Source organism: Macaca fascicularis, chromosome 11, assembly GCF_037993035.2.
Source record: "Macaca fascicularis isolate 582-1 chromosome 11, T2T-MFA8v1.1".
Taxonomy (NCBI): Eukaryota; Metazoa; Chordata; class Mammalia; order Primates; family Cercopithecidae; genus Macaca; species Macaca fascicularis.
In genome coordinates this window covers 30,314,206-30,341,367 of record NC_088385.1, presented here as the reverse complement: position 1 = coordinate 30,341,367, position 27,162 = coordinate 30,314,206, and the positions used below count along the sequence as shown (strand labels likewise).

At 40.5% G+C, this 27,162-nt stretch overlaps 1 protein-coding gene and 1 pseudogene across 50 annotated transcripts in view; one reads left to right on the top strand and one right to left on the bottom strand.

The window, feature by feature from the left end:
• Nucleotides 1-27,162, bottom strand: part of LOC102119459 (liprin-beta-1) — a 176,048-nt gene that overhangs the window by 98,550 nt on the left and 50,336 nt on the right. For 26 of the 50 annotated variants that reach the window (XM_045364911.2, XM_074006495.1, XM_074006480.1 and 23 more), the window contains one exon: nt 20,091-20,178. The exons of 3 other annotated variants lie outside the window; for them this stretch is intronic. Coding sequence is in view for 17 of the 47 variants with exons in the window: in XM_015430554.3 (XP_015286040.3) it covers nt 1,135-1,216 (82 nt within the window). In the remaining 30 variants the exon portion in view is untranslated. Of the gene's footprint in view, nt 1-1,134; nt 1,275-6,670; nt 6,789-19,421; nt 19,467-20,090; nt 20,179-27,162 lie in introns of all 50 variants that reach the window. 21 more of the 50 variants (XM_015430554.3, XM_074006471.1, XM_015430555.3 and 18 more) reach the window with 3 other exon arrangements.
• Nucleotides 4,143-6,007, top strand: LOC102119074 (uncharacterized protein C12orf71-like; annotated as a pseudogene).

The following is a 27,162-nucleotide window of genomic DNA, read 5'->3' as shown; positions in this document are numbered from 1 at the left end:
TGTGTACACACACACACACATAGAGAGATTATAGAGAATATATTTGATATGGTTTGGATGTGTCCCCACCCAAATCTCAAATTATAGCTCCCATAATTCTCTGCTGTTGTGGGAGGGACTCAGTGGGAGGTAAATGAATCATGGGGGTGGGTCTTTCCCATGCTGTTCTCATGATCGTGAATAAGTCTCATGAGATCTGATGGTTTTGTAAAGGGGAATTCCCTGGCACATGCTCTCTCTCTTGCCTGCCACCATGTAAGATGTGACTTTACTGCTCCTTTGCCTTCTGCCATGATTGTGAGGCCTCCCCAGCCACATGGAACTGTGAGTCCATTAAACATTTTTTTCTTTATAAATGACCCAGTCTTGCGTATGTCTTTATTAGCAGCATGAGAATGGACTAATACAATATCTCTACAAATATACAGTAGAGAAATGGTATAAGCAAGTAAAATTTCTGGCTGGGCATAGTGGCTCATACCTGTAATCCTAGCACTTTGGGAGGCTGAGGTGGGCCAATTGCCTGAGGTCAGAAGTTTGAGACCGGCCTGGCTGACATGGAGAAACCCCGTCCCTACTAAAAATACAAAAATTAGCCAGATGTGGTGGCACATGCCTGTAATCCCAGCGACTTGGGAGGCTGGGGCATGAGAATCCCTTGAACCTGGGAGACGGAGGTTGTAGTGAGCTGGAGATCGCGCCATTGCACTCCAGCCAGGGCAGCAAGAGCGAAACTCCATCTCAAAAATAAATTAAAAAAAATAAATACATAAAATTTCAAGTTTTCTCTGAGGCTGCCTCCCCTTGAAGCTCTTCTATCCTCAGGATCACTGTAAACTTTGGTGGTTTATGCTGGGAAATCATTTTTCCTTAAATGTTTATATTCAGTTCAAAGTGTTCCATTTCCATGAGTAATGACAAAACACAGTTTCTCCCCTGCCTCCACTCCAGTGGCATGGAGAAGAAGCTACTTATATTCATAAGAGTTCTGGAAGGCAGTCACCAACTTTTTATGAAAAGGTAGAGACAGGACTCCAGATCCCATTACGCCAAAGAGGAAGCCAAATGCTAATTTTAAATCTCATTTTGGCCTGCTGCAAATGTGGACACCATTGTTAGGCCAGTTCTACATACCATATGTACCTCTTGCAAGTCTCTTAGAACAAGCTGTTCCCCTCAAAGGATTTTCTTCCAAGGAACCAGAACATGGGTTCATTTTGGCCTGGATCAGCTCCTCCAGGAATCTTCCAGGGAGGAGGTGGGTGGTCAGCCTCCTGAGACAAGAGTGTGTAGAGGTCAGGATATGGGTTCTGAGCCAGACTACCTATGTTTGAATCTAGGTTCTGGGTTTATGATCGGGGAATGTGAGAGAGTTATACAACCGTTCATGCCTTGGTTCCTCCTTCTATTGAATGGGGCAAATGATGAAACTTAACTGATTGAGTTGCTGTGAGGATTAAACAAATGACACATGTAAAGTGCTTAGTACAAGACCTGGCATATATTAAGTGTTAAATACGTGCTAGGGAAAACTAGCCAGGCATGGTGGTATACACCTGTAGTCTTAGCTACCTAGGAGGCTGAGGAAGTTTGCTTGAGGCCAAGGAGTTTAAGGCTGCAGTGAGCTATGATGGCATCACTGCACTCCAGCCTGGGCAACAGAGTGAGACCCTGTCTCTAAAAATAAAACATAATAATAAAACAAAACAAAATAAATGCTAGGGAACAAGTTGCTTCTGACTTAAACATCCTCCAGGATTAATCCAGGTCCACAGTCACCCAGGGGAGTTGTGGGCAGTCTGTGGGCACCTGTCAGGCTGCATCTGTTGGGTAGCAGAACCTGCTTCTTTCTAACTCTAAGTCTGCCTATTTCGTCTATCATGTCATCAGAATTCCTTAAACAATCTTATTTAACAGAACAAACGAATTTAAGCCAATTCTACAATGAAAAACGTGAGAGTGAGTCATGGCAAACTTTAACTGTAACCTTGTTAAGTGGAAATGGAGACAAATATTTGGAAAAGATCTTTAGAAATTGATAGATTCCAATGGGTTGAGGTTCTCTTAGGTCAGATTAGTGTTTCTTGGCTTTTTGCTTTCTATTTGTAAGCATGTCTCTCTCTCTCTCTCTCCCTCTGTGTGTGTGTGTGTGTGTGTGTGTGTGTGTGTGTGTTTATACCCATGTCCCTTATTTAGAGCTCTAAATCTCCTAAGGATGGGAACCATCTTAGCCACCTGACAAGAGAGAAGTAACCTGCATGCATTCGTCCTTCTACCCTCAAGAGGGATCCTCTTCAACCCGGGATGATATGGGCATAGAATACACACACACACACACATACACGCGCACACACACACACACATATATATATATACACACATACATACACACATATTTTTTTTTGGAGTCAGAGTGTCGCTCTTGTTGCCCAGACTGGAGTGCAATGGCGCGACCTCGGCTCACCGCAACCTCCACCTCCTGGGTTCAAGTGATTCTCCTGCCTCAGTCTCCTGAGTAGCTGGGATTACAGGCATGCGCCACCACACCCGGCTAATTTTGTATTTTTAGTAGAGACAGGGTTTCTCCATGTTGGTCAGGCAGGTCTAGAACTCCAGACTTCAGGTGATCCACCCGCCTTGGCCTCCCAAAGTGCTAGGATTACAGGCATGAGCCACTGCACCCAGCCTAGGGCATAGAATATTTTGGAAGCCAAGGGATAGATTCTGCGGCTTTCTATCCCCCTTTTTCCTTTTCTCTCTCCATATTCCTGGATCTAATTCAGGTCTTTCTGTTGCCATGGTAACCAACAGTCTCAGAACACAGACTTCTGACAGCTGGACTTCTAGCCACTGAGACTCGGGATGTGAAGGATTTCTCATGTCTCCCCTTTTTGCCTCAGGAGTTAGCAGCACTTCTTCCATGTGGGCAGCCACCAGGGCAGGGTGTGACAGTCTTGCATGTATGTTGGCATGCGCGTGCGTGTGTGTGCGTGCGTGCGTGTACGCGTGTGTGTGTGTGTGTGTGTGTGTGTGTGTGTGTGCGCGCGCACGCGCACATGCGCGTGAGCACATTCTTCCAGCCCTACTTGCTTTCCGGGGCTTCACGGAAAAAGCTAGACTAAAAAGTGTGATCAGATGATGGGAGGATGGGCATCTAAACAGCGAAACCTTTCTGGAAAGTAATTTGGTATCAACTAGCACAAGACTGTAATATATTTGTGATGTTTGGTCCATTAATCCTACACATAGAAAAATAAGAGTCATAGTCAAAGATTTATGGAAAAGCAGGTTTAGTACAGATTTATTTAGTAAAACAATAACTACCACCTAATGGTCATTAACAAGAAGTAATTAAAAATTGCAGAGTAACCATATATATGTTTGTTGTAGGCTATGCCATAAAATAATCTCAGTTTCAACTGATATGATAGCCACAGTCACATATATATATACGTGGATATATTGTATAAATGTACAGATATATATGTGTGTGTTTATATAAATAGAAAAGATAAGGAAGTCCATCAAAATGTTTTGATAGTTATTACCTTCAGAAGGTGGGACTATGGCATGTTTGTTTTCATCTTCATACTTTTCTATATTTTTCCAATTTTAAATAATGATCTTTTTATTTTATGATACAAGATCTTACAACTGTAATAGGACAAATTATGAGAGGTGGAGATGCTTAGTAGATAGGATTATATCACAATGAAGTAAGTTTTGAAAGGTAGACGGCTGCCTCTTCTGCCCTTCACTGGGAGATTGTAAAAATAGGATAAGACTTCAATCTAAACGGGGTAGTTCTGAAGAGAAAAGGGAATGGGGCTGGGCATGGTGGCTCATGCCTGTGATCCCAGCACTTTGAGAGGCCAAGGTGGGTGGATCACTTGAGGTGAGGAGCTCGAAATCAGCCTGGGCAACATGGTGAAACCCCATCTCCACTAAAACTACAAAAATTAGCTGGGCGTCGTTGCGGATGCCTATAATCCCAGCTATTTGGGAGGCTGAGGCAGGAGAATCACTTGAACCCAGGAGGTGGAGGTTGCAGAGAGCTGAGATCACACCACTGCACTCCAGCCTGGGTGACAGAGCGAGACTTCATCTTAAAAAAAAAAAAAAAAAGGGAGATGAATAATGTTTTTGCTTAAGTATCATGATTCTCTTCTCCCTGATCCCACCTACTTTTTCTTTTTTCTTCTTTTCTTTTTTGAAGCTTCTCAACTTGAGAGAGATTTGTGCCTTTGAACTCCATGGCATATTCATCCTCTAACAGCGACATAGAGTACTACAGCTCCAAATCCAATTCCAACCTGAGCCTCTCTGTGGGCTATTTCCCCTGTGAGGACACCCCCTGTGAGGACACAACCTCCTGTGAAGACGCAACTTCCAAGGATCCTTCCATCCACTTTCTCCCTCCCATCCAAGGGGCATGGGGGACTGAAAGGATAAGGAGATGCATGAAGAGACAAGACCAAATTCAGGATGAACCAGAGCAGTTTTGCAAACTAAGCATCTTCCTAGCCTGGGACGTGGACGTCAGCTCCAACAACACAGACTCAATAGCTAATAGGCTTCTAAATGGAGACAACCAGTGGATAGATGAGTTACCAAAAGAGAAAACAAAACTGTTGACAAACTGAATAATCTTGTGCAAGAGTTTCAGACATTTCTAGAAAATCTGAAAGATGATGAAGATGATGACGCCGTGTTTCCTGAAACGACTCACAAAGATTTCCAGCTGTCCGGCGGCTCCCCTCCGGAAATGGCTCAGGTCAGTCATCAAGAACATGATGCTTGTCAAGACCTGCCCAAGTGCAAACCACCAGAAAATAAAGATGTTATGCAGTCCCCACAGACTCCTCTAAGGCTTAAGGAACATGAGCTGGCTGAGGAGAGCAGAGATGCCTCACAGGACAGCAAGAGATAGGCCTGAGTTGAACCACAGAATCATACGACCACCAAGAAGCATGTCCCAGGAGGTCTGACGTGAAACCAGTGGGAGACAGATAACAAGGAAGGGAGTCAGGGTGGAGTTTTAGGGAAAAGACTGAGGAACACTGAGGGAAACAAGAGGGTAGCAAGCAAGGAGAAGGGCTAGCAACTATGTCTCCCTCCCCACCAAAAACGTACATATTTAGTATTAATGGGCATTGAAACTTTGCATTGACACTTGGGCTATTTTTTTTTTTTTTTTTGAGACAGATTCTTGCTCCATTGCCCAGGCTGGAGTGCAGTGGTGTGATCTCGGCTCATTGCAACCTCCACTTTCCGGGTTCAAGTGATTCTCCTGCCTCAACCTCCCGATTAGCTGGGATTACAGGCATCCGCCACTCTAACTTTTATATTTTTAGTAGAGATGGGGTTTCACCATGTTGGCCAGGCTTGTGTCTAGCTCCTGACCTCAAGTGATCCACATGCCTCGGCCTCCCAAAATGCTGGTACTACAGGCGTGAGCCACTGCACCCGGCCTACTTGGGCTATTTTTGCTAAAAGGATGTGAGTTCCACAAATGAGTAAATGTTGAGTTGGCTGCTGTCATGGTTACACCTACCTAACACATTCTTTATTTTCTTGGCAGATGATAAGCCAGGCAACTGCAGGCCAAAGGACAAGTGCTCCAGAGATCTCAATCCTGTCAGAGCAGCCGGAGAAGGATGACACTCCTTCCCACACACAGGCCCAGTGCTGCCTGAACTTTGGGTGGGCCTTCAGCTGCCTGAGGCAATGTATCCTCTCCCCTCTGCTGAGGAGGGATCACCCTGTGAAGGCCACCAAGAGTCCCCATCGGCCAGCACCAAGGAAAAGACTCTTTCACAGACGCAAGAGAATTCAACCTCAAGAAACCCTTGAGGCCGGGTGCGGTGGCTCAAGCCTGTAATCCCAGCACTTTGGGAGGCCGAGACGGGTGGATCACGAGGTCAGGAGATCGAGACCATCCTGGCTAACACGGTGAAACCCCGTCTCTACTAAAAAATACAAAAAACTAGCTGGGCGAGGTGGCAGGCGCCTGCACTCCAGCCTGGGCGACAGAGCGAGACTCCGTCTCAAAAAAAAAAAAAAAAAAAAAGAAAAAAAAAGAAACCCTTGAATTAGGACATTCCACATAGACAGATTTTAAACCTTTTTGGAAAGTTGAAAATAATCCATAATGAGGATTCCATTAATAATCCCCATCAGTTTATTTTTTCCTCAATAAACAAAATAAATGCTCTTGTTACCCATGTCTCACTCACATTTCAAGCATATGTGTTGTCTAAAATTTCCTGAAAATTCTTTCTCAGGAAATTTTAAGTAGTATTATGCTTCCTAAACTCAAGTATTATTTTTCTCTCCTCTCACCCATTCTTACTGTATTTTACCCTAGTTTATCTATTTTATGTATTTTAACCTATTTTATTATTAACCCAAATCCCCATTTTCAGTAGACAGCAGCGTGACCCGTCAGATTTTCATGGTGGCAGGATGATTTGGATTGAACTTGCAGGACTTGAGCGAGCGGGAGTGGATATTGAGTCACCGAGGAAATTAATTTCAATTTCAGGAAATCGGACAGCAGTTCTGATATTCCCCAGGGACCTGGGATGCCATGTGAGGATTGTGATCGCCACTTAACCACTCTAAGTCTAGCTGTCCTCATTCAAAAGATGTGGAAGATAATAATACATACCTCACAGGGTTAGTGTGAGAGTTTATGAGGTAATACAAGCACTTGATAAATATTATTACTGTTGTTGCAAGTAGACATTCTCCTGAGGAACTCTCCGGAGAACTTGTTCAAGGGATATCTAAGAATGAGAGTTAATTAAGAGTCAATTCTCATTGAAACATTTCCCACACAGAGCAGTACTTACCAAAAGTTCAGAGTTTTCATCAAATCTTAACCAAGTCCTCTCCCAACCCATTCCATTCTGCCCTCTGAAACTCCTTTGCAATTGTCATTGAACATTCCACTAAATGTCAACTTCTTTGAGGAAGGCTGCCCTCAGCCTTCTTGTCCTGACTCTCACCTCCCCAGCATTTCTACCATCCTCTTCATTCAACCACAGGTTCACTCAACATCCTCCTTCTTCTGCTGGCACTACCGTCCTGTGTGACCTTCAGAGTTTATGTGGCAAAGCACATGACTCTTCAGTTTCAAATTCCTTCCTTTCCTCAATTTCAATTCCCTTATCCCTCTCCTTCCTCTCTTCTTCCTTCCTTCTACATATATTTAGCAAATAGGAGTGCCAGATACCTTTCTAGCTTGTCAAAACAAAATCCCTCAATCTTTAGGCTCAAGTGACTTATTTAAGAGATAAAGTCAGGCAAACATATGACTATAAAGAGTATGAGTGATAATACTGTATAGTGGGTAAACACTGAGTTCTAATGAAGTAATAATCCACTCAGCATGGGGAGGTTGGTTGTAAAAGGTTTCCTGTTCCCCAACTTCTATCTGCTTCCCTCTAGATCCAACCCATACACCTCCTTCCCAAACTTGGCATGTCTACCACATCTAGTAACATCTGCCTTGCCTTGCCTTTCTCTTCTCCCAGATACTTTAAAAATCTATACTCATTAAGTTCCCGAAGGGGACCCTCTTGCTCCTCACTGCAGCCAACACACAGAACCATAGGGATTTCCCTCTCCATTTCCTGACTGCCTGGGAAACTCATCCTTAAAGATCCTGCTCTAGGGTTACTATTGGGCATTACTGATCCCTCAGGCAAAGGGATCATGACCCTCCTTTTGCTGTCCCCTAGTCCCTGCCCTGCCACCTTCTTGCCATGACCTGTACTTTTCAGCCATCTTTATAGATCTATTTTATCTGTAGACTGTGAGATCTAAAGGCAAGCACCAGGTCTTGGTTCCTTTATATTGCAAATCCTAACACACTGGGCTGGGCGCGGTGGCTCACACCTGTAATCCCAGCACTTTGGGAGGCCGAGGGGGGTAGATCAGTTGAGGTCAGGAGTTTGAGATCAGCCTGGGCAACATGGTAAAACACTGTCTGTACTAAAAATACAAAAATTAGCCAGGTATGGTGGCAGGGGCCTGTAATCCCAGCTACTCAGGAGGCTGAAGCAGGAGGATCATTTGGATCCAGGAGGCAGAGGGTGCTGCGAGCCGAGATGGCACCACTGCACTCCAGCCCGGGCAATGGAGTGAGACTCCATCTCAAAAAACAAAACAAAAAAAACCCAAAATCCTAACACAGTGTTTAGTACAAAGTAATCTATCTCTCTGACTCCATGTAATTCTTTAAATGTTTTTAAAGTATCCTGTCTATATAAATTTTAAAAAGTGAAATAAAACAGCTTTGCTATTCTTTAAGTCAAAAGAGACTGATCAGTAGGGTCAGAAATAGGAATGAAAAGGGAGGCAGACAAGAAGAGAACATGGCCATCAAGTAGAAGTCAAGCGAGATGGCCACCTGTCAATTGAGAAATCTATTAAGACTAAAGGAATTCAGAAACTAAATTGAAAATTTAATTGAACAAATATGCCTGGAGCGTTACTGTTGCTTTAGACTAGACGCTGTGATAGGCCTGAAAGAAAGAGGACATCTCTTACTCTCAAGAGACTTGCAACCAGTTTTCTTATTTTAATTCTTACTCTGGTAATTAAGCTCTAGGACAAACTCCACCAAAATACTTTAGAAGACTGTCTACACGGACTAAGATGCACTGTTCTTTAGTAAGATTTCTGACAAACTGGTGTTTATTCATCAGTGTTTTATAAACCTGCTTGGCAGGTATGAACCTGTCCCTAAAATTTAAGCAATGTCCCCTCAAGCCTTTACAATAAAGTAAGCCTTCCATGCCCTTTGAGGTTGAGTGTCACGCTATATATTAGAAAGCAGGACAAAGTATTTTAAAATAAGAAATATCTCAGTATCTCTTCATTATAGTGTCAAATACGTTATTGGCCAGGAGTGGTGGCTCATGCCTATAATCTCAGCACTTTGGGAGGCCAAGACTCAAGGATCACTTGAGCCCGGGTCTTTGAGACCAGAAAATTCACGGCTCAAGAGGATGCATGGGTCCAAGTTTAACTGGCCACAAGAACAGTGTCTAAAATCCTCTTATGAAACAAAAGAAAAATGAAGCGAGTTATAAACGATTTCCTAGAGAGTGCTAAAGTCCTTACACTAACAATAAAGAAAATTTTGAAGGAACAGTTAATTGCTTCAAAAATATGTCTCCTCATTCTACATTGCAAGTAGGAGAACTTATATAGCATACAGGACAATCTCCAATTTCAAGATGGACGGGTGGGTTTTATATTGCAATGCCTGGAGTCAATCTTTTCCTGCCACCTACTAATACCTCAAACAAATAGAACAACGCTGTGCTTTCAGAAGTGAAATAAGATCTTCATCAGATAACACTCACTGAGTGAGCCAGTCATGAGCAGAATGAGTAAAAAGCCTCAGGATAAATTCCCCCAAAGGATTATTAGCCTAGATCAAGAAGTACCAGGACAAAACAATTTCCGCTTTATTCCACCTTTCAAAGGAATTCCATGGTTTTAATGCCCATTTGATTTCAATATAATATGCTTTATAAGGAACTACTTCTAAGACATTTTCAAATGGTATGGTATACACCATAGCTTTTCAGATTGTGGCACTGAAAGAAAATTCATTTCATTACTACTAAATTCTCTCACTCCAAAAGAAAACCAAAATAGCAATTTATTTAGTTTTTCCTCACCTGCATCAATAAAGATTATTTTAAGTACAAATCTCTAAAAGAAAGAGCTCTCACCCTAGGGTAGAGGTTTCCCACATACCCACTCAGAAAGGAAAAGAAAACCCTTCAAACATCTTCATAGCTAATGTGTGTTCGGATAGTTGTTTTCAAGTTTCACTTTCATCGATCCTTCTGTCATGCATCTTTGGGGCCAAGATTTTCCTCAAGCAGGGCATGGGGATGGAAAGGAGAATTTTTCTTCAGTAAAATCACTTTAGAAATCAAGTTAGTACCATATTGCAACCAACAACTTAATAATTGATTCATATAAGGATCAAAAATAGATGCTAAAACCATTGAGTGAATCACTGTCAGGGAAAAAACATGCACATAGTCTCTAAGATTACCCCGCAGGTGCCTTCTTAGTCATCAGGAGGATTAGGCACCTTTACAATGGAGAGGTCTGGTCAACACCAACTTAGCCAAGTGATTAAACTTAGCTTAGCTAATATTATACACCTTTTGAAGAGAAGCAATGTACACTTGCTAGCAATGTTTAATTTGAATCTAATTATGAGGACACCAACAGTTAGATGAATCTAGACTATAGGATATTTTACCAGACAACTGTCTTTGACTTTTAAAACATGTTAACACAATGAAACACAAAAAAGACAGGGAGACAAGACAGTTCATAAAAGAGATGAAGGAAACATGACAACCAATTGCTATTTGTGATTTTTGATGGAATCTTTGATCAAAACCAAAAGCAAAACAAAAAATACAGTAAAGGATATTTTGGTTTTGAATGTGGACTAGGTTCTTAGGAAATTTAGGCTGAAATATTTAAGGGTAGAAGTGTCATGATATCTGCAACCTACTTTCAAATAGTCCAGGAAAAAAAAGACAGAGAGAAAACAAAGATGGCGAAAATATAAAGAAAAACTCTAGTAAGTAAGTAGTACAGATCTCTATTAAAGTGTTACATCTGCTACACTTGTATGACAGTAATATCTTTTTTTTTTTTTTTGAGATGGAGTCTCACTCTGTCCCCCAGGCTGGCGTCTCCCGAGTTCACACCATTCTCCTGCCTCAGCCTCCCGAGTAGCTGGGACTACAGGCGCCCGCCACCAAACCCGGCTAATTTTTTTTTTGTATTTTTAGTCGAGACCAGGTTTCACCGTGTTAGCCAGGGTGGTCTTGATCTCCTGACCTCGTGATCCGTCCACCTTGGCCTCCCAAAGTGCTGGGATTACAGGCGTGAACCACTGCACCCGGCCGACAGTAATATCTTATCAAATATCTTATGATATCATACATATTTAAAACATTAAAACATTTACTCTAAATAAAACCTAGATACTAATTTGATTTCTCAAGTGATCTAAACTGGGCAATTCTTTAATCTGGATTTCTTCATTCATCCTGGCACCTGCCTTTGGGTTCACAGCTGGCTGCAAAGAATTTTCAGTCTCATAGATTGGTAAATATTCATCCTTCAAGTCCTAACCGTAAAAAGGCAAATTGGTTCAGTTGAAAGCAGAGTAGCATCTAGGTATTTTTCCAGAAGATGTAAGATTTCATGAGTTTATCTAGCTTTTGCTGAGATTAAAAAGAATAATTTTTGCCAAATGGGGAGATAGGTCCTCTGCCCTTTCAAATTGTTGCAAGTTTCAAAGCCTGAATATCTGATGTCTACCTTCAAAATATCGTCTTTTAAACTTTCTGTTTCTCACAAATCAAGAACAGCCTGACACTTATAATACTAATAATTTCTTCAAATTATTTGGGCATTTTCTTTTATTTAGAGCAGTGACAGATTGTTCTGCTTCTTCCTACCTAACAAGAAGAACAGGCATAGTCACTATATAATGTACTGTGCATTCTGCGGGACTTCTGAGGGTGCTCTTATAGTCTTTTTTTTTTTCTTGAGACAGAGTCTCACTCTGTCGCCCAGGCTGGGGCACAGTGGCACAATCTCTGCTCACTGCAACCTCCGCCTCCTGGGTTCAAGTGATTCTCATGCTTCAGTGTCCCAAGTAGCTGGGACTATAGGCGTACACAACCACACAGGCTAACTCTTATATTTTCAGCAGAGACAGGGTTTCACCATGCTGGCCAGGCTGGTCGGGAACTCCTGGCCTCAAGTGATCTGCCCACCTTGGCCTCCCAAAGTGCTGGGATTACAGGCATGAGCTACCATGCCTGGCCTATATAGTCTTTATGAACATTTTTAAGCATGTATCTCTTATATGATTAAAGCCATAGATTCTCTCTTAAACTAATGCACATATTCATATATACTGACCGCTTTGAAAATAATTTAAAAAGTTCAAAGACTCTCTGAATCTTATTCTTCAATCCCAGGTTAAAAACCCAAGGTCTTAAGTTTGACTTCCTGGCTTCAATTCCCAGTCCACCACTTATTTGCTGTGGATCCTGGGGAAGTTACTTAACTTCTCTGTGCTGTTTCCTCATCTACAAACTGCCATACTAATAGTATTAGCCTCAAAGGGCTGTGGTAAGGATTAGTACCTGGCACATAACGAGTGCTTACAAATTTTACCTGCTGCTAGTTGCTGTCACACGATTCCTCTGTTTTAATATCTGCTATTGCTCCTAATGACTACAGAATAAAGTTCAAGCAAACTACCATTAAATCTCTCTATAATCGGATCCTGAGGCAATTTTCTAGTCTTATTTCACAATACTCCCCCACTGCCCCTCACACTCCAGAACCTTTATGTTACTTGCTCCTTGTACCTTCATGCTCCAGTCCTTTTGCCTATGCTGTTACCTCTTCTTGCCCTAATGTGCTACTTCTCCAGTCTACCCTGCTGCCCATCCACTCCCAAATGGGCATTCAAGACCCAGGTTATACTGAAGCTCCTCCATAGAACACAGCAGGATGGAATTAACCTCACTCTTCCTTATGCCACCACAGCACTTCACTTTTACCTGTAGTTAGTGTACATTTTATCCAGACTTACAAAAATGTGCACTTATGTCTTTCCCTCGCACTAGACAAAAGCCCCTATGTTCTGCTTATCTTTGCATGCTCCAAAGCTCCTGGCCCAGTTTCATGTACACACTAGCTCCATGATAAATAATTCGTAAAACGAACAGTTCATCTGCAGGAAATAATTTAAACAGATAATATCTGAAATTGAATGTCATTTCCTTTCAGAAAACCTAACTAGCTTCTACTTTAATTAACTCTCGTCCCTGGATATTTATATGAGGGGGGTGCAGGGAGACACAGCACACAGCACAGCGTAGATGTTTCCTGAGTGGAAAAGCTCAGTTTCATACAATAGACAAAGCTAGTTAACAAAAGAATATCCACATCTTTCTAATTCTCTGAGTACAGACTTATAGTACAAAGTGATTTACAAAGTCACTTCTGTTTTAAATTTTTAAAGTTTTTAAAAGCCATTGCATTTCTAAGCATTCCAAATATTTAAATTCATTCATTCATTCAAATCCATTTAATGAACATTAACGTGCTAGGGGCTGTGCATAAAAATGAGCATGATACATAACCTCTGTGTCACATGATTTCCTTTCACAGTCAGACACTACTGTTTCTGCCTGTTGATGCACATTTATGCAAGTTAATTTAAGGATCACAGTGGGCAGGAAATGATATATCTAGGCTAAAACGATGCATGAGACTCCTAAGGTGCCCTACAGTGGGCCATCAGGCATCACTAAGAATTCTCCCTGCTCTTTCATTCATTTATTTAGGATTCATTCACTTGCTGAGATGCCCCTAGGTGCTGGCCATTATTACCTTTTATGCCAAGTACATGGGGATACATGACGTTGTTCCCTTTCTCTAAATGTTCAAAGCCTGGCAGCACAGCTAATTATCATTTGTTCAACAACAAATGATAATTTCTTGGGCACATTTTCCTTGCCTGTCTTCATCTCACAAGAGCCTATTTAAAAACATCTTCTGGACATTGGTCTGGCGACACCAGCTTACAGTTCATTTTTACCTTAAATGATTGGTTTTCTACATGAACCACACAGTGGGACCAAGAAAGTTTCCTATCATAATAATTGGGATTGCTTTGCTTCTGTTATGCAGTTGACACATGCGAATTGGCCCACTTGCTAAAATTTGTTTGCAACTCCCACATAAGTACCTTCACACTCATTCACGGACACATGCAAAGGAGCGAGAATTCCGAGTCAGCCTCGCGGAGTTCCCAGCTCAGGTTGAACAAGGCAATGCTCCACTTTCCTGCATCAGTTCAGCCCTCCTGCCATAAAGTGTCCTTTACATGGTCTGTTCTGTGCCACATTTTTCACATTGTTCACATGTTTGTGCTTGTCATCAATCGTTGTACTGTTGAAAATGGCTCCACGCACAGTGTGGAAGGGCTGCCTGGTGCTCCTGAGGCAACGAGGCCGTGCCTCAAGGATGAAACCAGTGTGTGAGGTCAGCTTCCTTCAGGCCTGAGTTACAAAGCTGTTGGGTGTGTGTCAGTGTTAATGACTCAACAACATACGTGAAAACAGTGTCTATGTCTAAACAGAAACACACATAAAACAAGGTTCTGTATTGATCAGTTGGCAAAAACGCTGTGGTCAAAGGCTCACAGGAACCTCCCTCTGCATTTCCCCTAGGAAAAGTATTTGGTCATTCAGCGTTCACAATCACGTCAGAGCACAACTACCACAAAAGACAAGAATCAACTGATTTTATCAGGTAAAGAGTGCAAAAACCCAGCCATACACTCTGAGTTCTTTCAGCTTTACCTTCTGAGAATTCAGTGGGGCCACAAAGTGAGGAAACAAAAGTCACCCTCTGGATAGAGGCACTTGGTGTTTTCTGTCCTTTTCTGTCCCCCTTGAATTACCCACAGTCTTGCAAAGAAGAGATTGCTGGCTAACAAGAGAAGAAAAGAGGTCCACAGGCCAGGGGGACTGTGGGTAAAAGTAAATGGATTTTTCCTGGGTGTTGCTGTTTTTGCTTATGAGAATGCTAATGCTTTAAGATCTACTACTCTTATTTCCTGCTTGATACTTGGCTTTCAACTCTCCCAACCACACAGTAGGCCCAATTGCATTGAAAGGCCTGTGTGCGACCTCAGGTAAGACCAATGTACACCACGAAGAATCAAAAATCCCACTCTTCTAAGTGAATAATGCATTCTTTAATTTATAAAAATTTATCAAAAATAAGACAATTTAAATCTCACCAAATCATCCAAAACTTTTGAAAATGCCTCAGAATTCACATTTCTCTTGGTAGAAATGTGACCTCCTCAAGCAGGAAAACAACTTCCGGACATCAATGTATTGGAAGCTAGCTTCTCTGTTCCAGGAATTCCATGCTTAGAACCAGAAGCATCTAACAGAGTGTTCCATCCTGTGTCTTCTTAACTCTTCCCCAAGGTTGAGATAATGTTTATTTGTCGAACAAAGCAGTCATCCAAGAGCAGATTTGTTGAAAAGCTTCCAAGCAAGTTGAGAGGCCAAAGCAAAGAGGAAGAACAGCTAATCAGAAATCAAGAGCAAGAAAACGTAGATCCAAAATAGAGTACAAAATGCCCAGAATAGCCCAGAAAGACAGCTGATGACCTTTTCCTCGAAAATATCTTAATACCACAATATCAAATAGCCTAACTATGTCAAGCCAAGCATATAACTACTACTACAACAATAAAGGAATTAGGTAAAAAACAAACAATAAGCAAGAAAAGCTGATGGAACAGTAAGAATTTGTGTTCTGAACCACAGATGAGAACACAGAAGACAATTAACTGTTGTATTGTACTTAGGATTCCACCACTGGTAAGGGATTACACCTCAGCTCAAGGTAATAGTCACAAGAAACTCTCAGGGCTATTTCTATCTGAAAGCTGCTATCATTTCTACAGAGAGAACACATGTTATCTTCTGCCTACGGACTAAATGGATCCTGCTACAATGGCTGTAAATTGCACATCCCTAATTTAAGTCTCCTCTCGGCTGAAGCAGCTCTGAGCTATGATTTGACCAGAAGACTAGAACAGCTACAGTACAGAAGGAATGCAGACCACACCCAGGAGACCCAATCTCGTTTCTTTGATTATGATGCACACAGCCTTGAGCTACTGCTAAATAATAGATTTAAGAACTATCGAGATCCCTTCCCCGACTTCTCTACTCCTGAAACAATGGGAAATCATGGCTCACTGAAACGACGGAGTCAGAACCCAGGTTTCCCCAACGTATCATAACATTAAACCACACATCCACTAAATAAGAGTAAAAATTGTCTTGGACCCTCTTCCCCCTTCTTAAAAAACTGTTGAGGCTATATATCTAAAAGGCATCACAGATACTTGAGCCTCCTAATTAAATGTATAAATGCATGGAGACTTGAGAGAAAAAACACCACTTGTTCAGTTATAGAGCCAGCATGTATGTACACACACATCCACACGCCACTTATTTGATCGTTTGCTAAATGTGCAAACTCTTCCTCTGTCTACAGTTATACACCAGCATATCTGTCTCATAGAGGAAAAAAAATCAAAGTCATTGGCTGCCAATTTCCTAAGAGGTGAGGAGAAAGCAAAGCAACTGAGAATGAAAAGACTGCTATGGCTTTGACAAGATGAGCAAATAGCTTCTAACAGCCCACAAACTACAGACACACACACACACACACACACAGGCACACACACACGCAAGGCATCTGCTTGAAGGGAGAGTTCTAAAAGCCCAACTAAATCTCTATCTGATGGTAAAAGTGAGCCTAGGTATTTGGTAGGAAAAGAAGAAAGCACTAAAGAAAAAAAACGGAAAGGAAAACATTTTGTGAGTTATATGATGAAAACAATATCATTTACATATTGTGCAAGTTATCATGAACCAATTAAGCACAAAACAAACAACATGTGACACAATTCCAAATAAGACTGCCATCCCCAAACAGCATTTTTATAATTTTTAGTACAAATGGCATAAAATAAGATTTAGTTCACAAAAGACAGTCAGGAGATAGAAAACCCCACTCCCCACATAACAATGAAAGTGATAAAGACTGCAAAAAGGGTACAGAGAAAATGGTGCAAAGGCTAAATCCATAGTAGATGCTTTTCTTTGGGGATGACATTATCTCAGTGGCTACAAATTGTCTACTTACAAACCACTGCACTACAGGGTGGAGTGATGATACAGGCAGGCTTGAGTGAACAGCTAACCCTACCGCCCCACAACCTTCCTTGGCCTAATGCAGAGAAGACAGAGATGAAGCTGGACAAGGAGCTCCCACCTCATTCTTGTACCTGGGTCCATTCAGCCTCAAAAATGGTATAACCAGACAGCATTCACCACTGTCATGCATGAACTCAAGGACCACTGGCACAGAGGAGAGACTAGGGTATTGCTTGCACTCTTAGGCAAATGAAATTTCATATATTTGCCAGTTCCCAGAACACCTAAGACTGAAAGTACAGCTGGGAGCAGTGGCTCACATTTGTAATCTCAGCACTGTAGGATGCCAAGGTGGGAAGATCACTTGAAGCCAGGAGTTCAACACCAGCTTTGGCAATAAAACAAGACTCTGTCTCCACAAAAAATTCAAAAACTAGCCGGGCATGGTGCACGCCTGTAGTCCCAGCTACTCAGGAGACTGAGGTGGGAGGATCACTTGAGCCCAGGAGCTCAAGGCTGCAGTGAGCAAGGATCGCACCATTGTACTCCAGCCTGGGCGACAAACCGAGACCCTGTCTCTTTAAAAAAAAAAAAAAAAAGTATAATATATACAATTACAAATTTCCTTTGTGCAAAATGACCCTACTTTCCTATAAATCTCAGCTCCACTGGTCTCTTTTTGAACAAGTAAACCAGTGCCGAAAACCAAGAGTGTCTTCACTGACTCACCCTGGGGAGGGACATGCCAAGGACACACAGACAAATATTTCCTTTCATCCTTCCTCTGAGTTTCAGTCTAAAGTGAGGCAAGTAGAAAAATCTTTTTTGTTAGTATTCACTACACTGAAATTAAAAACCAAAATCTCCTATTTTTAAAAAGTGATCTGAAAACTCTCATAAAGTATCAGATACAAATGGGTAATCTTAGTAACAAGAATGAGAAATATAATGACTATCATTTTTAGTGCCAGGTCTATGTGCCCTGAAGCACACTACTAACACTATTGTAGTCAATTGTTACAGCAAATTTTGGGGGCATCTTAGAGGTGGACATTTTACCAATCCATTTTACAGATGTGGAAGCTGACCCAGAGAGGTCATGAGACAAGAACGTGGTGGAATTGTGATCTGAATGCAGAAAGGTCTTGAGGCAAAGTCCACGTGCTCACATCCTGTATTTGTTTGGGAAAATACATTTTTTCCTAGTTCTATACTTTTAAGTTTATTCTTGACTCAAGATTCATACTTTTAGGGACTGGTTTTTCAAAACTTCCTTAAAACAAGTTAGGCTTAATGAATTTGTTCAGAAAATTCTTTGAGAACTCCTTCTGAGCTCAGGCCTGCCTCCATTTTTCTTTCTCTATTCGTCTCCCTAGACTCATCGGGTCTCATAAGCTCAGTCTTCCCTGGGGCTCTTACTTTTCCAGGTTCTTGATCTGATTGTTAAGATATCCTGACAGTTTCTATGGGAATCCAGACACATCTCTCTTCTGGATGTATTTCCTCTTCCCCTACATAGTCCCTTCCTGTACCATGCAACTGAGACCCTTCTCTGCCAGGGCAATAAGCCCCAACACAACACTCACATAGCAGAGAGGGCTTCCACCTGGCCACACCCCACAAAAGTAATCTACAAAACCATCTTCCTGTTGAGTAAGCAGCTTGGAACATCACATTGAAGCAGACAAATCACTTGGCTACCTAAAGTTCAACATCATTCCGAAGTGCCATGAATTAAAATTACTTTAGTCCCTGAACAAACAAAATAGAATCATCACCAAAAGATATGCACAACACATTCATAGCAGCACTATTAGTAATACGCCCAAGCAAGAGACTATCTAAATGTCCAGCAATCGTAAAATAGGTATACAATTGAATAGCATGAGAGCAAAGAGAATGCAAAAAATATTGTATATAATATTGTAGATTTCACAAACATAATAAGCAAAACAAGGTCGACACAAAAGAATATTCACTGTATGATTATATTCATAAAAACAAACTAAACAAAGGCATCACAAGGCAGGATATTGGTTGCTCCTGGAGCATGAGGGGAGGAAGGCTCTGGGGTGCTGGTAATTTTCTACTAATCAAGGTGCTGACTGAAGAAGTGTGTCTACTTTGTGACATTTATTCCCTCAAGCTATCCACTTAATGATGTATGCACTTTCCTCCATGCATAAGGTCCTTCAGCAAAGAGCTGACTGAGACAGACCCTTGAAAGCATCTGGTCCGTGCCCTTTGGTTGGCATAAGATCAACTGTTTCCCATGGACATTAGGAACTCATGGACACAGAGGAAATTCATGAAAGGACTGGAACTGGACATCAGATCTCTTAGCTCCCCACACAGGTACCAAAGCTGTGTGACAGGATGTTTCTCTAACTTCCTTCCTTTCTGTGACTGCAGCCAAGGTTTAAAAGGAAGAGAATCACATTCCTATTATGAATACGATCCAGGGGGTTCCAATCTCTTACTGACATCCATGCCAGGAAAACCATCTAAACATGCTTTAGGATACGGCAAATCAGAGAAAGTCAGACAGTTCACATTCACTGGCTAGGTGACCGTCAGCATGCTCCTTACCTCTCTCATATCCTCATCCAGATCACTGAAGTGTTAACTCCTACCCTGAAAGGGTGCCATGAGGATAAGGTAATAAGTAGTGTCAGGGCCATGCCTGGCACACGGCAAGCATTCAGAAACACTATTTGTGGAATGAATATGGAATCAAATTAATCAAATGCTTGTTACTTGATAGAAGCTCAATAAATAGTAGTTATTATTACTGAGCAAGAGAAATAGGGAGGAAGTGGGTAAATATGCTTGTGAGAAACGAATGCCTCATATTCTAAGCCTACTGGGTCATTAATGGGTCAACTAGCAATTCTCACTGGTGTAGATAAGGTGGTGAAATGGTCTGTGAGGTGGAGAGTGATGAAGGACTCGAGAAGAGGGCTATGCTTTTTATTTTATATACTACCAGGTCATCTGTGTTTTCCTTCTCAGTGCCAAATGAAGATTTGCTCATTGCCTGCCACGTCTAAGTCCTACAGCCACCTATGTTATTCATGCTACTCTTAGAATTTACAGGTTTTAAAAGGGGGAGTGGATACAAACACTCCTAGACTTAATTAGTAGACTCACTAGAGTCAAGTAACTTTACTACTGGAAAAAAATTCACACACACTGAGAAGTAATTGCAGGCTTTAGAGAGGTCTGAAATGAACCATGGCCAGATGTGAGTTCACTTACGTTTTTAAAAAGCAGGTTTAATGCTGATTTATTTCAGTTCTTCAAATCTTGAATGTACTTAGCAAACTGATCCACACGTTCTTTTATACTGAAAAGAAGCAAATACAAAAATGACAAGTGAAAATTATAGCGCATCAGAAAAAATAAAAGTGGCAAATGGCTGAGTATATAAAAAACATTAAACTAGATAACATGAGTAAAATTAAAAACAACAAAACATGTGTTAAGGACTTCCTTCCATCCATCCTTTCTCTCCTATCCTCCTCCTTCCTTCGTCCCCATCCAGTACTCCACCCTTCTCTCCCTTCCTTCCTCAGTTACTGGACAACCTCAAATATTCCCTGATGACTAATTTTTCCGCTGAAGCCACCATCATTAATTCTTATAGCACAAAGTAGTAGTAGCACATGGTAGGTTCTCTATGAATGTTTGTTGAGTAAATGAATGAACCATGGTTTTGCAATATTTTGTCATTAAGGTAAAAAAAATTGGAAATGCCCACAATCTATTATTTTATTGTCCAACAGGAACAAGTTGTATAAAATAAGTAGAAATACATACATTATTTTTCAGACTTGCATTTCTGATTCTCTTATCTCTTGAATAACTCATACTTAGGGGAAAATTCCCATTAGTATATAAGGGCACATATATCCTCACTATGATACAGTAATAAAATATATTTTGGTACTAAAAGAATATTTAAGAACAGTGCAAGTTCCTTTTGAGATGCCCTCTCTTCAAATACCTCAGAACTACCTGCATCTAAAGGAGGAAGCAAGATGTCTGCCAGTTAAATACAAGAGCTATTGCCACACGTGTTTTACAAATGCATACAGAGTCAGGGCCAGTCCTAGACAAAATTGTGATGTACGGATATGGCTGTTTCCTTCCTTCTATCTGTCCTTTTGAGGATTCATTAACCCCAGATGTTTAATCAAACAGGGAAGCAAAAGGATCAGCTCCAAGGCTGCAAGAACTTAATGTATATCCTTCATGAGGGCATTTTTTATTTAAAAAAAAAAAAAGCTTCAGAAAAGGCAGGTGCTTAACAGTGAAATAAAATGCATTACTGACTATGGAATTTCAGGAATGAATGGGGGTGTGGATTTTCATCATGGAATTTCTCAACAACCCATCAAATCACATCAGGTAAGTATCTGTCCGTTCTGCTTTCTCCTACAGCTGGCTTCATATATGGCCCATATATACACACTAATCCCAGCAAATTTTAAGTAATTTATGATATATACATAGGCAAGCTCAAGTTTAAGACTAGGCTGTGCTCTGAAAGTAAACAGTCATGTTAATGAGCAGTTTTCAAAGTGAGCTCCTAGGAATCCCACCCTCATGTGCTTCTGAGAGCAGAGGCAGAAGTGAGTGGATGTGCAGCCTTGTGCGGTGCGATTTCACTTTCATGTTTCATACTTAGACCCAAGATTTAGTTGGGGAAGTGGTTCCTCCAGCTGCTTATGAAAGACCTGAAACAATCAATGGAACCAAGTAACAATTAGATTAAAAGCAAGTGCAGAAAATCCCAGTCAGTCCACAACACAGCTGATCTAACACCAAAATCCAACCACCACCTGTCATAGGGCCTTTATGGTAAAATACAAGTCCCAGCCTGAGTCCCAGGGCAGACGTCAGCCCAGGTCTGAGCAGACAGGACCTGGGCCTTCTCTTCTTCCCTACTCAGCCCCCTCATCTCCTGCCCTGGAACATCATGAGCAGAAGGAAGGGCACCTACACTTCCATGAGGACTGATCAACAGTAAGAGGGCAAGATTAGGGTGCAGTGGGGGGCTGCAGATGTTCACAACATGGTGAAGCAGGGGTCTCCAGAAGAGAACAAGACACAGCGGGTTTCTGCAAGTCAGTCACTTCCCAGGCCCTGCCCTGATCCACACCAGCCTCCTTGCTGGGAATTCCATGTGCAAGGTTTACATGCTTCACCTGGATCAGGGCTCTTGGCTAGGAATGAGAAAGGAGAAAATTAGTAGAAGAGTTTAAAAAGAAGAAGAAGAAGGAAAAAAAAACCCCTATGTTCTATAAAACCCAGTTCAAAACAATATGTAAAATGAAAAAAGTGCTGGTGGCGGTGTGGGGCGGGGGGCAGGCGAAGATGGGAGGAGGATTATGAGAAAATAAGCATTGCCTGAATGTGCTCCAGAGAAATTCACATTAACTAACAGGCACTGAATATATTCGATCCCTCCCTCAGCACAGAGCTCTGATTATTTGGCCTAACCAGGACTGAATACACAAAAACATTTATAAACATGAACCATTATATTTTTTGAGTTTTCATCATAGGACTTGTTTAAGTAAGTCAAAGATGTTCTTTGTTCTACAGTTTTGATTGAATGCAAAGAGACTTTAGTCATTTCCTCAGAAACAGACTTAAGCTATAAATACTAACTAACCAACATAGCCACTCGCAAAAAGGCTCAATGACAAGTTTAATTTGAAAACAAGAACACATTATCAAACTGAAAAGTAAGGCATAAAAAAATCCAAACCCATGCAAACAACATTCCCAGAAGAAAAACCCTTAGTGAAATGACAAGTATACTTACAAACAGCTTTTTATTTGACTCACAAACCTATCCCATACATAGAGAAGAAAAAAAAGAAACCAGTCTATATTTGGGTCCATTTAATCAAACAAACTCTTAACATCCTGCCCATAACCTCAGGTCTCAAATTCCAAGATAATTCTCCAACCATTAAATAAGTGATTTCTATGGATCTCTTTGAGATAAAAAACACATTTGTTACTATTGTTTATTTTCTAAATCCCTTTGCTATCCTAAAGTATGACCATCATGAGACTAACATGTTAAACAGTCATTAAAAAGCAAAGTTTCTGTTTATTATAATACATAATGCCATATTTCAGCCTTCAAAATGAAATGGAATCTGTAGTCTCCTTTCAGATATGACTTAAGTGATTAAAGCAAGGGTCTGTAAGAAGGCCAAATGTGGGTCTGCCACCTGTTTTTGTAAATGAAATTTTATTGGAACACAGCCACACCCATACATTTACATTTTGCCTGTGGTTGATTTTTCCAAGACACAATGACAGAGTTGAGTAGTAGCAACAGAGACGGTAAGATCCACAAGTATAAAATGTTTATATCTTCCCTTTTAAGAAAAGATTTGCTGATCTCTGGTCTAAAAAACCAGCTACTTCAGTAGACTGTCTTAAAATAAGAAATGGTAATCCTGGTGTAGTCATGTTGCCAGATAACTACCTAAGTCACTTAATCACTTAAGCTTTACCTGCTTTAATTTTTTTCATTTATGATACACTAATTGCAATATTTATTGGGAATATATATACCAGGCAATATTTTAAGAGCTTTACTCTTAGTAAATAAACAACAAATTTGTTCGTTTCATTCTGACAAAAATCCTAGGAAAGAAGTAAATTATTTCCATCTTCTAAATGAGATAATCGAGGCAGAGGGGTTAAATAACTTGCCCAAGGTTAAGTAGTGGAGAAATCAGGACCAGAACCCAGGTAGTCCAGCTCCAGAGCTCATTTCTTAATCTTTATGCTACATTGATAATACTTTCCATTTTATAAATTATACAAAATAAAATCTCAAAAGATCTATTAGTTAGGTTAGGTCAATCCAGTAAAACATACCTCTGCACAATTTAGGTTAAGATACCTAAAATAAGACTATACATGGACTTCCATGAACTTTTAAGACCCATCTAACATTAGAGCCAATCTTGGGGTACTGGGAATATAAAAGCCTATCATATTCTTTATTTTTTATCATAAGTAATCAGAGAATCAAGCTAACTGACCAATATCTATCTTTTCTTTGGTAAGTAAGGCCTCTCCAGGAGGTTCCGGCCCTTCAGAAAAGCTTCAGGAGGAAGACTTAGCAGAGAGACTCTAAATCTTCCACGTTTGCTCCCATCTAGTCTTACCCCCAAGTTTCCATCTGAGAAAACGTTGAGTAAGCGTCAACAGAAATTACGGAAAGATTGTTCTCATAGCCTGGCAAAAAGAGCTCTATGCAGCCACAACCATCACATGGTCAGGAAGATATCCCCTTGCTGAATCACCCCCACCACTTCCTGAAGTTCGCTGGGATTTTGGGAGGAAATATGTCACCTAAGTGTGACTCAGTGCCCTTCTGTACTGAAATATAGGTTTATATGATTCCAAATAAATACAGAGAAAATATAGCACTAAATTACTCATCACCAATTCATGTGCACAGACGGTCTTAACCATTTCGTTGTTGTTTTGGGCTTTTTTTTTTTTTTTTTTTTGTTAGGAGACAGGGTCTCACGTTGTCATCCAGGCTAGAGTGCAGTGGTACAATCACAACTCACTACAGCCTCGAAAGTCTAGGCTCCAGCAATCCTCTTGCTTCAGTCTCCTGAGTAGCTAGGAATATAGGTGTGCCCGTTTGACTAGTTTATTATTTTATTTTTTCATACTGATGAGGTCTCACTTTGTAACCCAGGCTGGTTTCTAACTCCTGGTTTCAAGTAATCCTTCCACCTCAGCCTCCCAAAATGCTGGGATTACAGGCATCGGCCACTGCACCCAGCCTTTAACTTTCTTTTTAATTACACTAGTCTCCAGTTGGTTTTCAATGTCTGCAGAGTAAAGTCTAGATCCTTGAGTTTGACATTAAATACCTTCCACATCTTCCCTTTCCGACTTTTCCAACCTCATCTCCTTCTATTTTTGGTCTTCATGCCTCCAGGATGGCTGGCTTTTTCTTCAGTATATCATATCTACTCCTGTTTCTGAGGCCATACTCATTCTGTACCCTTTGTTAAAGACCCTATTTTCTCCTCTACTACCAACATGAAAACCTCTACTAGCAACACGCTCAAAACCGTATTTGTGGCTCAATACATATTATGTCCCTAAGTAGTCTTCCTTTTCTCTCTTTGCCAACACCCGGAACTATTTCCACCACCCATTCATTCGGGTATTTAATCACATATTAATGTTCACTGTTTAAATATTCCAAAAGTCTGTTTTGCTTTCTCAATAAGACATTGTTCCTCAAATAACAGATTCTTTCAAATAGATGCTTGGCATTTTCAAATTGTAGATGAAGAGTCCCTGACAAGTAGAGCTGACAAGTAACTTAGCTGAGAAGCAAATTCCAATCACAAGCTTGGGCTGTGTTAGTTACATGGAGCCCAGCCAACCAATAAACATCTGTATTCCAAGAAAGCTTTGTTTTCTGACTATCTAGTAACTCTCATGAGCAAACTTCAAACTTATTTCTTTGTGGGATTGTTAGAAAAAAGCCAGCAGTCAGTCCTAGCAATCAAAGTGAAGATCAAGTGGTACAAGGAAGTGATAGCCTTTAGCCAATAAAATAAATAGACATTAAAGAGATGAAGAAATTACATGTTATGGTATATCTGCAAATCTGAGGATGGATGAGGGCTTGGGATTCATCCCTCATGCTTTAAAAGGTTTAGTGTGCAGTTTTTTCTGTGTTCCCACAGTACTAAGCACTGTGCTGTAAATATTAGCTCAATGAATAATCTGATAATCCCATGTCCCAAAGTCCTCAGTGAACCCATTTTCCATGCCAAAATAAAAGTCAGTATAGTCAATTTCCCTCGAGGTTCCAAAATTTTAGTATTTGTAATATCTACTGACATATTACATCAAACAAGGCCCACATGTTTTTAAATTAACATGTTGCCTTGCAATCATATTTGAAGTGTTTAGTAATAGCTTGCTTTCTTTGCCAATACTGCCAAATTATTTTTATTTTCCACAGTAAGATCATAATTCAAAGATTCTGAGCAGTTGTGTAATTCAAAAGTTGTCATTCTTTGAAAATTTTGACTGAATTGACTGAAATGATTAAAGTCTGCCATAAAGTTTTATATAAAAGTAAACATATGTACAGTAACATGCTATATGAGACTGTACTGGCAGCCTAGTGAAGCAAAGAACATGGTTCAGCTTCCTGGTATACCAACTATATACCAATTTTTCTTTGTGGCAAATATTTTAAAACTTTATTTTATATGAGAATAATATGGACTGAAGTGCAAAATTTACATAACAATGTATTAAAACTATATAAAAATATGAATTATAGTGTAAAATTACATAACAATATATTTAAACAGTGGGTTTCAATTCAGTTGGGGGCAAGAACTTTAGAGTAGATGTTCCCATTATTTGTACACTTCTTGAAGCATCAGGGTAGAAATCAGAGATTGCGGATTATAGTCAGTCATCATGTCCTCAGAGGAAAAAAGCATTCTATAAATGTCCTGAAATATGTTCTATCCTTTTTGACAATGTGGAAGAAATGACTGCACCACTCTCAAAATTCAGGCATCTATATCCAAGAAATCCTGTAAAATCAAGTACTTCCACTCAATCACTAACCAATATGTGACTGCAAATATCACTCAAAAAATATGAAGTCAAACCACTGAGATCCCACAAGCATTGTGAAAGGCCATTCTGAACTAATGTGAAATTTGTATAGTGATTGAATAAAAGCAATGACTTCAGCCCACTGGAATATAACACTTTATCATGTCAGTAGAACTGCAGGAACTAACATACCCCAGTGAGGTCATCATAGGTCTGAAAAGTGGGTTGGCCCATTATGAACTCTATCATTACTGACCCCACAAGAACAGCAGAGACTCTTTCCAATAAAATGTCCCACATGGAGTAGGCACATTTTCATTGTCAGATTACAACCATGATCTCTGCATCATGTGTGTTTAAGGAAAAAAAAAAAAAATGGATTGGTGGGTTCATCTCCTCCCCCATTTTCCTTCTCATTTTACCACAGACCAGATTGATAGCTGCTTTTTTGGTTGGTAAACTGGCAATTGACAATGCTCATCGAAAGCCCTAAAAATAAAATAGCCTTTGGCCCAGCATTCTACATTTATTAGACTTACAAGAAAAACATGGAAAACTGAGCAAAGATAAATATATACTCTTTTCACAAGAATGTTATAATATTTACAATTAAAAAAATAGAAACAGTCTAAATGTCTGTACACTGAGGTACATCCATCAGAATATTAAGCAGAACCAG